The 14,903-nt window shown below is 31.4% G+C and overlaps 1 protein-coding gene across 6 annotated transcripts in view; it reads left to right on the top strand.

The window, feature by feature from the left end:
• Window positions 1–14,903, top strand: part of LOC117177181 (aldose 1-epimerase) — a 153,391-nt gene that overhangs the window by 32,225 nt on the left and 106,263 nt on the right. The window contains exon 1 of one of the 6 annotated variants that reach the window (XM_033367694.1): window positions 9,519–9,805. The exons of 3 other annotated variants lie outside the window; for them this stretch is intronic. In XM_033367694.1, coding sequence (XP_033223585.1) covers window positions 9,705–9,805 — 101 coding nt within the window. In that variant the 5' untranslated portion in view covers window positions 9,519–9,704. Of the gene's footprint in view, window positions 1–9,518; window positions 9,806–14,482; window positions 14,549–14,903 lie in introns of those variants that run through there. 2 more of the 6 variants (XM_033367699.1, XM_033367702.1) reach the window with 2 other exon arrangements.

Genomic DNA, 14,903 nt, shown 5'->3' with positions numbered 1-14,903 from the left:
AGTTTTCTACCCATCCATTAAAAACTTTAAGAAAAATTTCTGAAATGTTAAAAAAAAATTTTCAAATGTTAAGAATGCTCTCAATTCTTTTATTTGTTTAGAAATATCTGCTTAACGAATTTAATCTTTATTTTGGGAACCTTGAGAAGTGTATCAAAGGCTGACTCCACAGACAGTGCCGAAACATAAAGATCCGTTAAAAACCAGAGATCGAAAATTTGGACGATTGCATTACAGTCTCATAAATGAGAATGTAAAAAGAATTTTCAAACATTAAAAAAAATAAATTTTCAACAAAATGATCAAATTCTCTTTCTCAAGCAAATACTTGAATTTTCAATCGAGAAGATTGAATATCTACTAAAAATTTTGAAAATGTATTTCAAGCTTCAACTATTTAGTTCAATTTTCAACGAAAGAAATATGAATTTTCCATTAAAAATTTATTACCTGAATTTTCGAACAAAAATGATTAATTTGCAGCCAAAAATTAATTAGTTAAATGTTCAATTAAAAAATCTTTTCAAACAACAAAAAGAAAAGAATATTTCTATTTGAATTTTAAACGGAAAAAAATTTATTTACAAAAAAAAAGAATTGTTAAACTTCCAGTGAAAAAACTATTTTTTAACAAAACAATTGAATTTTCCATCAAAGAAATTGATGCTAAACGAATGAACTGATTTCTTTTAACAAAGAAGATTCTTTTGAGCCTAGTAATCAAATTTTCAATCAAGAAAATTAATTTTTCACCTGAAAAGACGAATTTGCAACAAAATAGACATTTATCAACAAAATTGTTAAATTTTTACCTACACACGATTAAATTTGGACAATATGTGGAATATTTTTATTCGCACTCAGAAAAAATTAATTTTCAAACAATAAAAAAAAGAATTTTCAACAAAAGAAGTAAATCTTAAATCAATAAAATAAATTTGCTACATAGTAGTACAACTTTCAAACATATAATCAAATTTTTAACGTAAAAGAACAAAAGACGAATATTTAACCGAACATTTGAATTTTAAACTGAAGACGACCAATTTTTAACAAAAAATAGAATAGTTAAATTTGCGTTACAGAAATTGATTTTCAACCAAAAAAGAATGAGTTTTCAATAAAATAGTTAGATTTTCAAACAAATAGTTAAATTTTAAACCACAAATGATCCAGTTTGGACAATAAGTGGAATAGTCAAATTTTCAATTTAAAAAATTAATTTTCAACAAAAGCGGTGAATCTTACACCAAAGAAATGGATTTCTAACAAAGTAGTTTAACTTTCAACCATTTAATTGAATTTTCGACGAAAAAAGAGGCATTTTCAGTGAAAAACTTAATAGTTTAATATTTAACTACAAGCGATTAATTCTCAGCCCAAAATTCATTAGTTTAATTTTCAGTTAAGAAAATTAATTTTCTACTTCGACGAAAAAAATAAATTTGCAACAAAAGAGTTATATCTTCAACCAAATAGTAGAATTATAGAAAAATAGTGCACATTTCTTATTGGTGTAAAATTATCAAATTTTAATTTTTCAAGCTTTTAAAAACTTATGTGATTCACATTTATATTTTCCAGATGTGATGTCACATTCTGCGCCCCCCCCCCCTCCTTAAAAACCGACACGTTCTCATATTGGTTAAAAGATTTAACACGCTTGTTAATTTTTTTATGATTCTAGATATGAGTTACCTGACAATTTCGAAATTATCCTGTTATTTTTTCAGTAACTTCTTTCTTATCAACTGATAGCGCATTGGCTGTTAAAATCTGAATTTTAATACAAGTGGCATGACCGTCTTCAAGTATTACTCATAGTTGTTTATTTTGCAATTAATAAGAAATTACCTGAATCTTCATACATCGAAGGTACGTGACTATCGCATGACCTATATAAATGGGTTAATGATGTTATAAATCCGAGACACAAGTATCAGGTAAACATTGCCCAGTGACGTACTTTATTTTCTCACATTTGAAAAACAAAACCAAAGATTTTTTTTGCAAAACGCAGAATTCCTTACAGTTGGTCAATATTTTCTTTCTTCGATCTAATAATTATTTCAGTTATTCCAGAAGGCATACGCAATTATTAAAAAATTAAAATCTTCCCATGCATTTTTTTATAAGTGTTTTCGTAATTTAATGATTGGAATTGTTAGATATCAAAACAGCAGATGTGAATGATTTATTTTCTCACGTTTAGCAACTGATTAAAATTCGTATCGAATAAAATGCAGAGCAAACAATAAATTGTTTCTCATGCACTGATAAAGTAGGTTACTCTTGACATTTTATCTTTGCAAAAGATATTATCGGTCTGATTGGTCCGCCTTTGATAGACACTTATCGATTTGTTTATCTCACATAATCATTAATCATGGAACAAATTTGTAGTTCAAACAGAAAAATACTGAAAATCAAATTAATAAAACTAAAATATATCTGAATACAATAATTTTTGTAAAGATTTTTGTTTTTGACATAGCCAGCTGTAACCTCCATCAAAGAACTTTTGAAAAGAAGGCAGGGGCAAAATGGGACAGGTTTTTTTTTTCATTAAAATAATCGACATCTGTTGTGGAATACCACATGGTAAATTATTATTTAAATTAAAAAGGAGTGATTTTTTCCCACCTCGCGCCGCGCTCGGGGCAGAACGGGACACGTACTGGGTAGGGAGGGGAAACTTTAATTATTTATTAGTAAAAAAAAAAAGAATAATTTGTCATGTTACTTTGTGTGGAATAATATTATTTATACCAATTAGTTTCGCAACATGGAATCTGTTTAAATATTCTTCATACCTTTAAATAAAGTAGAATCCACGTTGATTACGTCCACTGACTCCGAAAGAAGTTATGAGAGCCATAAAAACAATGTCCCGTTTCACGCCAGTAAGTGTCCCCTTTCGCGTAAAATTTTACTTTTAATTTAAATCTGAATATTAAACAATTGTCTTTAAAAAATTCCTCAAATTCGGCTATTGAATTAAAATATAATAATTAGTCTTCACTATAAGCGTTACATAAAAAATATTTTTTTCAATTTTCACTCCTTAATTTAATTTCCGTTCAAAATATTTTGAGAAAACCTGCCACCATTCACTAAATTAGCTATGTGACGTCATGAGTTTTAGACGTCATAAAAGATCTAAACTTCAAGTCAAAATTTTTGGTTAGTAAGATATTGGGAAAAATTAAATAATTTTTAATCCAAGTTTTGAAAACTTAGTAAATTTTAAAAACCAGTTCTGCTATTAATTCCACATATTTTTATTAAAAAATCGCAATTATTATCTGTTTAATTTTCAAAGTAAACTGTTAAATCAGTCATAAACTTTAAACCTCTGTGAAAATAAAAATTATTTCGTTAGCGCCATATTCAGAGTTTAAAAATTCCTAATTCAGCTATGTAATATCATTCAGTTAACTACTTTGTTAAAAACTCATTTTTTAGTTAAATTTTCGTCATTTTAGTCAAAATTCTTTTCTTTGGTCAAAAAATTTAATGATTTTGTTTCAGATTTATGTATTTTCTTTCAAATTCTTTTTTTATTGTTTAAAGATATTTTTGAGTTGAAATATTAACTAATCCAGTTGTGTTAGAAAATGATTGTTTTTGGTTGAAAATTCAAAAATTTACTTTAAAACTAATCTATTTTAGTCGAGGATTAAACGAGTTCGTTGAAAATTCGTATTTTTTCTTTCGTTAAAATCAAATGTTCTGAATTTAAAAGTTAATTTTTTTCTTAAAATATCAACTATTACATTTTTATTAAAAATTCATCATTTTTGTAGGAAATTACCTTCTTCAACTGAAAATCTAACTATTCTAGTTTTGGTAAAAATGTTGTTTAATTGAAACTTCAACTATTTGGTTGGAAATTTAAGTCGTTTTCAAAAATTCGGCTTTTTTTGTTGAAAATCTATTTTTTGTTGCAGTTAAAAATGCAACTCCTTTGTTGAATATTAAGCTTTTTAAATTTTAAATGAAAATATTTTTTAATTCAAATATTAATTATTTCATTTTTCTTTGAAAACTCATCTCTTTACGTTAAAAGCTCAACTACTTTGCTTAAAATTCGTTTTTTTTTACATTCAAATTAATTTTTTTTAACTCAAAATTTACGAATTGGGTTGAAAAATCAACTGCTTGGTCGAAAATAAACTTTTTCCCATTGAAAATTCATATTTCCGGGTAAAAAGTTCAACTGTTGAATAGAAAACTCGTTTTGTTGTCTGGAAAATTTCAACAATTTAGCAGAAAATTCAGTTATTTAGTAAAAAGATCAAGTGTTTTGTACAAAAACTGTTTTTTTGTTGTTGTTAAAAATTAATTTTTTCTAATACAAATTTAACTATTGTATTTTTTGTTAAAATTGTTTTTTTTTTATTTTGGTTATTTATCTATTATTTTTGAAAATTGATGTAATTTATTAAGAAATTTTTTTGTGTAAAAAATTAATCTTCTTAGATGGAAATTAGACTATTCGGTTAAAAATTCGGTTGAAACTTTAACCGTTTTGCAGGAAGCTCTTCCTTTGGGCTTGAAAAATCAACATTTGGAATGAAATTTTTTTCTTTATAGACTAAAAAAATCTTTCTTGGTTGAAAGATCGTCGTTTTGATATGAAAGCTTATCTCTTTGGATATACATTTATTCTTTTCTTAAGATATAAACCCCAAAAGTTCTTGTACATCCAGTTTCTCTTTTGTATGTTTCGAGGATGCCCTCGGTTATCTTAAGCCAAGAAAGAAAAGAAAATCTTTCTACGCGTTCTCGAAAAAAAGATTTTTTCATTTTTAATCATTAAATATCTCATTTTTTTCGAAAATCACGAAAAATATGACTAGCAGTTCACAGTTTAAAATTATTTCCTCCCTAAAATCTATAAAATGATACATTTACCAGATGTTCATCTTCTTTAATTCAACCAATTTTTCCCGAAAGATAAAAAAGGTCGAATAAAATAGCATTTAGTTTATGTAAAAAATAGGATGCATGAGATTACAACCAATTTCCCTATAACTGAAGAAATATAATTTTTAACGATTCAAAATGTCCTTTTTTTCGAAAACTAAACAAAATATGAACAATAGGAATTTATAGTTCAAAATTGTTCCCTTTTCTGAAATCTGTGAAAATGCACCTTATTTATTTTAGCAAAAAATGTGAAAAAAATATCTAAAATCTATTAAAGCGTTTAATTATCTATTAAACGTAGTTCAAAATTTCATAATAAAAGTTTACGTAATTTATGCACGGCTCCTTAGATAATAAATGTTTTTATGTGATCTTTTGATCATTGTGAATTTGACAATAAATTATGTTACAGCAACTAAAAAGATAATTTAAATCTGGAAAAACGAGAATTTTGCTAACTACTGCAGACTCTGCATGAATTAATGAATCATAGTATATTATAAGGAAGCTTCACAACCCCGACTCTTTCATTTTACGCCATGGAAAAATTAGCCATTTTTTTAACTCGTGGAATTTCGTTTTGTTAACAAGCCTGATAGTTCGTCACTTTGAGTCACTTTTGTTCACTCGTTTACAGTTTTCTTTTAAACAAAATATTAAAATGTTAAAATAATCGATCATATAATTTTAATAATCTCATAATTAAACTAAAATAAATTAAAAACTTTGAAATATCCTATCTAAAATAAAATAGGTCAAACACGATTATCGCAAATCTCGCAGTCATTATTATTGTTGAATACCTGATTAGTTGCATAGTGCGCGTTAATATGACTTTAAGTGGTTGTTTTCAGTTTGTTCTTTTGGATTTTCTGTAATTATGCAAAATCGCAGTTTTCAAATGAGGAATTTTGATCCTAAAGATTTGGTCAATCAAATCAGCCTTTGACACACTTTTTTAGGGTCTCAAATGAAGGTCAAGTTAATTATCCAGATGTCTGACCGAAATTAGAACATTTTGAGCATTTATAAATTTACACAAGAATGTTTAAAGAATTAAAAAAATTTGTTCTCAAATATTCTGGCACATAAAAAAAGGACTTGCAAATTATCCTAATAGAAGTTTTAATTTATATCAAAACTAAAAAGTTTATATAATTTTTAACATTTTTAAATGAAAAAAAAAATTATTTTTCTGATAGATTAATAAATTTTATTTAACATTTTTACTAGATATGTAATATATTTCGTAACTAATCAAATGGCTTAATGGTATAATAATAATAATAATAATAATAATAACCTTCAAAAACTTTTAAAATATGCAGTTTTTGTTTTTTAGAAGATCCGTAAGTTTTAATCGTTCTGCTTAATCGATTCCCACAAGATTTACTATTTATCTTGACCTCATTATTTAATTGGACACAACTTATAAACGTTCTAGATTAATTAATTATAGTTGAGTTGTGATAGAACTGAACTTTGAACAAACGGAATCAAATTCTACGGCTTATTACTTCTATTTAGTCAATCTAAACAAAAAATAGTATTTTTGTATTAGCAGTATATTGAGCAATATACCTACTTCTTATATGCTGTTCAATTTTGTGCACATCCTTTTTGTTTTTTCTTTTAAGAGAACCATCTATAACCTAATTATCGAACGCGAGTGTCGCAATGAGAATGTAATCGTCAAAGCCGCAGGTGCTTTGCGAACCTTCTTTAATTGAATGTAATGCATAAGGGATTTAAATCACAGTTTACGATTTAAGTAAAAATTTTTATGATATTTGAAAAATGTAGTTTAAATGTACGCATTAAAATCCGAAGAATATTTTACGCTCACACATATTTTTAAAAAAGTGTTTCAATATAAAATCATTTCAAAATATTTTTTATCGGAACAGAGCATTTTTAACGAAAAATCACAATCAAGATTTCCAATTTAAAATAATTTTAGGATATTTTCGTGTTTGACATCGGAAATGTATATTTTTTATAAAAAATTATCAAATTCAAAGATTACAACAAATTTTAACAGTTGATGTTTTTTTATTTTGTTGGTGTTTGTTTACCGAAAATGACATTTTGAAATAAAAATCATTAAATTTCAAAAGTTCATAATTTCGGAACAATTCTAGGTTAAGTTAGCATTTTAGAAGAAAAATTGGTATTTTAAAACAAAAATTATTGTATGCTGAACTAGAAAAAACCTTTCCAATTTGAATACAAAATGCTTAGTAAAAAAAGAACAAGAATCCGGCGATCAAATTTTTACAATCATTCAATCATATTCAAACAATACGATTACAATTTTAAAAACCAAAAGAATAAAAGAGCTAATAAGACAACGTGCGAATGCCTCCCCTTTTTAATTTGTTTAAATCACTAATTTTTGTCTTCAAATTTTTGTTTTTCTATTTGCAAGAATTTTGCAGCTAAAAAACATAATATGTCAAAAAACATTCATAATTCTGAACAGTTTTCTATTATGTTTATACAAATTTTGCTCTTAGAAATTATTGGTATTTTTAATGAGAGTTATTAGATTTCAAAGAATTTAAAATAACTTTTTCAACAACTTTAGGTTATGTTGGCGTGTTTCACCTGAAATTAATATTCATAAATTGCAATCGTTAGATTTAAATCCAATGATATATTTTATCTAAAGCAATAAAATTTACAATCTTAAGCAATTTCGAATTGTATTAGTGTTCTTTGTCGGAATTTGCAATTTTTATTTTAAAATCATTAGATTTCAAAAATAATCCATCATGTTTGAACAATGTTATGTTACGATGTTACTTTACATCGAAAATGGGTATTTTCTAACAAAAATCATTATAATTTAAACGAGATTTAAAATCTTTGAATACTTTTGGAATATTTTCGTGTTTTTCGTCGCAAATTTGTATTTTTAGTAAAAAAAATTATATATATATGGGTTAAGAAAAAATTTAGAATTTTTAAACCACTTTAGGTGAGTTGGTGTGTTTCATCTGAAATTGGTGTTTTAAACAAAAATCATTAGATTTCATTCCCATTAATTCATTTTGTTTAAAGAAATAAAATGTTCAAATTTTAACAATTTCAGATTATGTTAGTGTTCGACTTCGAAAATTGAAATATTGATTCAAAAATCATTAGTTTTCAAAGGAGATTTATATTTTTTTAACAAATTTAGGTTACGTGCTTTAATAAACCGCTGATAAAAAGTCACCCTATTTCACCGGATTTGAGAGAATTTTCTAAAACAACAAGGTTCGGAATATTGCATTGAAACGTTAAGGTAGGCCAAAAAACGTCTTGCGCATACGTTGATGTCATAAAATGCTACTGCGCATTGAACTAATTTAAGTTAATCTTCTAAACTATCTCACAAGCAGATATTTCCTTGTTTGAATGAATCTTGCCTTAACCTTTTCAATGCAAATTGCTGAATCTTGAGTTGTGAGTTTCAGGAAATACATTGCTTCAATAAATTAACTAAAAATGCACGAAAAATAAGGGAGAATAATTAAGTAAAGAAAGTGAAATAAAACAGAACATGCACAAATCCACAATTCGTCAGATTAAATTTATATTTATCAACAGGTTCGCGAATATTTCATATGAGAGTACCATTTCGTAAGCATCTTTGAATTTTTAAAAGTATAAAAAATAATACTTCTAATATATGCCTTTGTTGTCTGCCAGCATAAATAAAACGGGTACAAAAAATGGAGGAAAAGTAGATCAGATGTTAATAACTAATCATTTTTTTCAAATTGGCAATTATAAGTGATGCAAGAACGTTTTCTGATTAATTTGGTCGATTACAACAAATATATCGTAGAAAAATATTGATTAATAAATTTTCCCGATACAGTTTTTTAGAAATCCAATACAAATTTGTCTAACTAATTATAAGGTCAGCCAGGTTCACGAATCCATAAACAATTTTTCAAACTATAATATTAATTTTAATTATTTTTAAATTTTAAGATCACTTTCGATTCATTTAAACATTTCTCTTATTTCGATCTCCATATTTCACAATATTATTATAATAAAAACTAAATAATGAATAAAAGCAGTTTCCTAATGTTTTAAAAACATTGAAAGTTTCTCAAAAATGTGTCAAATGACAATGATTTAATTGAGTAATATTTAAGATATTCTCGATTCACCCTCCCACCACTGTAGAAAATCTTTACCCCTCAGTAGAAGATTATACTCCTCGGGGTTAGTGCCGCTGAGTAGAACCTTAAGTAATTTTTGAATAACTGACAAAAATAAATAATAATAATTTTTAAAAAATAATAATAATTTGCAATGTAATTTGATCTCTTATACCTTTTTCTATTCAAACGGCTAATTCCTTATTGTGTATAAAAATTATTATTATTTGATCAGATTAATGTAGGTCATATAAATTTAATATACCTTCAATTTATTTCTTGGAATAATCTCACAAGGAGATGTGTTCGAGCACGTATGGTTGTAAAATTTGAGTTTGTGGACATACGCGGTCAACTAGAACAATTACGGCAGGGTCAGAATTTTGATACTACCTTAAGACTTGGATCAGACGTATTTGAGCGATCGGCGTGAACGGTCGTGTTTTGTTTGTTCGGTTTCAAGATAACTGCGTTACTGTTGTTCACGATTGTGCGGGTTCATTTCCTAGTGGATTACTGCGTTGTGGCTGTTCCATTCCTTGCGGTGGTTATTGTGAGAGCTGATCTCGTCGACTGATTCTTGTGAGAGCTGATCTCGATCTTCATGTGACTATGATGAGAGCTGATCTCTTCATCCATGTATTTCTGGCCGGATTAACTTTATGTTCGCTCTGTCGTGCGATATATTGTGTGGATTGTGTGAGCATCTGCTGGTGAGTTCTCGTAGTTTTTATTAGAATTGTTTTGGGTTTTTTTCCTCCACTCACGAAGTGGAGGTTTTTTATGCCAGGCAACAAAACTTGTTTGCGTTCTCGAAACTCATGGTTGCTTTCTATTTGGCCCACCTCTCTCCTCTGATATTTTTGCTTTAAGTTTAATTTTATTTGTGAATTTACTTTGTTTGCTAAACTTGCGTTCATTTTTGGTCCTTCGAGCCGGATTAGAGAGAGAGAGAGTGGAGTCTGAAAAATATAGCCTTAACATTCTTGTGATAATTCGTAAATTTGCATTTCATTCGTAGATAGAGTATTGCCTTTATTTTGACTCTAACGAGACTTTATGTGTTATTTTGCTTTCAATCCTTAAAAATTGGTGAGCATAAAGTTCTATTTTGACAATTTCCATTTCCGTCTTAATTAAGTGGTGATACACGGTGAAATAACATGGCGCCGGCGTCCTTAAAAGGGTTAATGGCTCTTCAAAATTCCCGGGCGGCAGAAATAAGTCGGGTACATGCGCGGTTTGCGGAAGGAGCTCGGAAAGCCTCACGCGCAATATCGTCGAAAAGCGACTCGCTTCCATTGAAAAGATTTGGGACGAGGTTTGCGCGACTTTTGCCGAAATAACTGTGAAGGAAAGAAATGCCGCTGCTGATCCTTACACAGTTGATGACGTGTTCGCTCAAATCAAAAATGCTTACGAATCCCTCCAAAACGAAATTTTGCGAGCAATAGATCGATTTGATACGTTATTGGTAAATGCTTCTACTCCTACGCATGGAACGGCAGACAAAGACGGTTCGGACTTTAATTATCGAAGCGCGAAACTACCAAAGTTAGATCTCCTGACATTTGCAGGTCGTTACGAAGATTGGCACGAATTTTGTGACCTTTCTCCTCCCTTGTTCATGATAATTCGCAATTAAGAAACGTGACGAAGTTGCAATATTTAAAACCATGTCTCACGGGTTCCGCAGCTGATTTAGTTAAACACGTGGCTACAACCAACACCAATTATTTGTCAACCTGGCAGGCTTCGAAAGTATGATTTTCAACCCTCGCCGGAATTGAGCTGAATAAATGGGCTGCAAACCAATCTAAACTTTTGCCATCTCACGATCTGTCAAATTAAATTGATAAGCAAATTGTTGCGAACGAATGACTTAAGACTCTGGGCTTGCTTTGGAATCCAGTGACAGATACGTTCGGAATTAACGTTACCGACCTGAAACCTATCCCTGAAAACCCCACCAAACAATCTATCCTTTCAAGTATTTCTAAAATATTCCATCCTCTCGGGTGGCTTGCTCCCATCACAGTCACTGCGAAATTCTTGATGTAAGATCTCTGGATCTTAAAATGTGACTGGGATTCACCTTTACCCGAAGAAATTATTGAACGTTGGAATAGTTATCGCAATTCTATTGCATCTATTTCAACTCTTTCTATCAGTCGCTGGCTAGGAGGCTCTCCAGATTCTGACGGTCAAATTCGCGGGTTCGCCAACGCCTCTTCCTGGGCATATGCTGCTTCTGTATACTTCAGACTTCCAAACAACGAAGGTTTTTATAAGGACTCACTCCTTATAGCGAAAACTAACGTCAGCCCTGTAAAAACCATGAGCATCCCGAATCTTAAATTAAGTGCTGCTGTTCTTCTTGTGAAGTTGATCAATCACCTGAAAGGCTTATCTTACTTCGAGGCTTTACCTGTTTATGCCTGGACCGATAGTCAAATCGTCCTTTCTTGACTACGAATGCAGCCGTGCCACTGGAAAACTTACGTTACGAATCGCGTATCCTTTATTCAAACCTTCGGATCTTGAGCAATCTGAGATATGGTGGCATGAACCTAAATGAATGACCTTTTCTGTAGAAGGGTGGCCAAAACAGTCAGACTTTTGGCAAACGGAGAGTTGGCCACTGCTTCCTTTCTCACGACATCAGGGCTTGCGTAGGCTTGTATCAGTGTAATTCGTTTAGTTCAAGCACAACATTTTCATTCAGAAATCACGTTGTTAAACACGAAGGGATCTCTACTTAAGAGGAATACACTTAGAAAATGAAATCCCTTCGTGGGAAGGGAAGACGGAGTGTTGTGAGTTGGAGGTCGCTTGTCACATGCTAACCTTTCTCACGAAATCAAGCATCTTCCAATTCTACCTCATTCTTCGGCTCTTAGTCGTCTTTTCGTTCACTATGCACATCTTTTGTCTCTTTATGGTGGACATGTATGGATTTTAGGTAGATCACGATTAGCTAAATCTAAAATTAGAAATTTTGTCAGTTGTCAACGCGTGAAATCCCGCCTAGCGTCACAATTGATGGGCTATCTCCATAAGAATCGAGTCACACCTTCTCGACCTTTCAACATTTCTAGCTTAGACTATGCTGGACCGATTCAAGTACGCAATACGAAGGGCCGGGGTAAACGCTTATATGAGGGATACATCGCCCTTTTTGTATGCTTTGCCACTCGGGCCATTCATCTCGAGGTCTTCAGTGATTTAACCACGGCTTCATTTTTGGCTGCTTACCGAAGATTTGTCGGACGACGAGCTATTTGTCAGCGTCTCTACAGTGACAACGGTACCAACTTCTATGGAACTGCATGAGAGCTTCGAGAAATGTTTGATGCCGCCTCTCAATTTTATGGTGAAGTTGCCACGGTGCTTGCCAATGAAGGAACCAATTGGACTTTCATTCCACCAAAAACGCCTCATTGTGGTGGATTGTGGAAGGCTGGAGTGAAATCATCAAACCATCACTTGAAACGGATGGTAGGAGAACATAATCTCATATTTGAGGAACTTTCCACAGTACTAGTGGAAATTGAGGCCTGTCTAAACTCTCGCCCTTTGTACCCCCTCACCAACGAACTAGACGACTTGTCTGTGCTGGCACCAGCTCACTTTCTGGATAGAAGCTCGCTGGGCCTGCTTCCCGATGCAGGGATCCCTGATGTGCCCGAAAATCGTCTATTACGATTTCAATTGCTACAGCGCATACGAAACAACTTCTGGAAACGTTGGTCATCCGAATATCTTCACCATCTACAAGAGCGAAGCAAATGGCGTAATCCATCTGAGAACTTCGCAGTGGGTCAGATTGTCTTAATACAGACGACAGATATCCACCTTCTAAATGGCTATTGGGACAAGTAATCCAGATGCACACTGGTCCCGGTGGATTAATACGAGTTGTAACGATTAAAACCGCAACTACTACCTTACGTCGTCACGTAGTGCGTCTTTGCCCTCTAGCGCTACCACCATAATGAACTATTGCGAATTCCCTGGTTGGATTAAAACGCTAGTTCTTTTTGTGTATTGCTATTTGTTCATCCTACGATGTGTTGCTATTGTTCGTGTTACGTTTTGTTGCTATTTGTTCATCCTACGACGTGTTGCTATTGTTTGTGCTACGTTATGTTTGTTATTGTGCGTGCTACGTTATGTTGCTATTTTATTCGTCCTACGGACAAAGTTGAGCGGCTTGTTTGATCAGATTGAGGACATGTGATACTCCCAGTTTCCCCGGCTTTTTTTTACAAAAATGAAAATTTTTAAAAACTGAATTCGGAGATGCTATAAAATATCATAACGGACGTCCCCGGACTCCTTTTTGAGGGATAATAACAAAAAAATGTATTGTGCTAAATAAAATTTTAGGCATATGCATTATTTTAAGGTTACGTCGTTTTCCATCTCTGCCTTTTCGATAATGTGGAAATTATTTATGAAATAAACTTTTTTGATTGCCTGAAAACAAAGTTAATTCCGGGAGATTATTTACTATGTTTATTTGTAAGTCCAAAGTCTTCGGGCAAAATATTGTGTAGATTGAAAGTAACGCTCGGGTGAATTGTAACACACATAACCTCGAAATATACACGCACGTTGTTAGCAATATCAACAATTTTTTGATAAAAGAGCACAAAAAAGTGTATGGGGACATCCGTTAGCATATTCGCTATCATTTCCCATTGAAAAAATCGATACAATATCCTAAGCGCTATGCAAATTAATCACATTTTGCTAAATTAAAACTTTTTTGAATTAACCTACGAAAAAGTGTGTGGGGATGTCCGTTAGCATGTTCGCTATCATTTCCCAAATTTTTAAGACAAACATTTATTATTCTAGAAAAAAAGCCCGGGGAATCTAAAACTGGTAAAATCGGCAATTTTCTAAGTATCACATGCCCTTAATGTAGGTCATATGAATTTAATATACCTTCAATTTATTTCTTGGAATAATCTCACAAAGACTTTTTTCCTTCTGTTCGAGCGGTATGAAATTTATGATACTAGCGGCAGACCCATTGTTCAAGCACGCATGGTTGTAAAATTTGGGTCTGTAGACATACACGGTCAACTAGAGCAATTACGGCAGGGCCAGAATTTTGATACTACCTTAAGACTCGGATCAGACGTGTGTGAGCGATCGGCGTGAGCGGTCGTGTTTTGTGTGTTCGGTTTCAAGATAGTGGATTCAAGTGGTGAATTACTGTGTTGTGGTTGTTCCATTCCTAGTGGATTACTGTGCTGTGGTCGTTCCATTCCTTGTGGTGGTTATTGTGAGCGCTGATCCCGTCGATTGATTCTTGTGAGAGCTGATCTCGATCTTCATGTGACTATGGTGAGAGCTGATCTCTTCATCCATGTATTTCTGGCCGGATTAACTTTATATTCGCTTTGTTGTGCGATTTATTGTGTGGATTGTGTGAGCATCTGCTGGTGAGTTCTCGCAGTTTTAATTAGAATTGTTTAGGGCTTTTTCCTCCACTCACTGAGTGGAGGTTTTTTATGCCAGACAATAAAACTTGGTTGTGTTCTCGAAAATCATGGTTGCTTTCTATTTGGCCCACCTCTTCCCTATGATATGCTTTCTTTAAGTTTAATTTTATTTGTGAATTTACTTAGTTTTCTGAACTTACGTTCAATTATCAATTCTTTATTTTTAAACTAACCTAGAAGAAAATTTTTTAATTTGATGCTTGAAATTTTAGCGCGCTATTCACGTATTTCAAGAATTGATTTCCTACACAAGTGCCTGGGGAAATAAATATGTTTTTACGTAAAATAGAGGGGG

Source organism: Belonocnema kinseyi, chromosome 7 (genome assembly GCF_010883055.1).
Source record: "Belonocnema kinseyi isolate 2016_QV_RU_SX_M_011 chromosome 7, B_treatae_v1, whole genome shotgun sequence".
NCBI classification, from domain to species: domain Eukaryota; kingdom Metazoa; phylum Arthropoda; class Insecta; order Hymenoptera; family Cynipidae; genus Belonocnema; species Belonocnema kinseyi.
The sequence above is the reverse complement of the archived record's forward strand: the minus strand, read 5'-3'. Positions and strand labels throughout refer to the sequence as shown.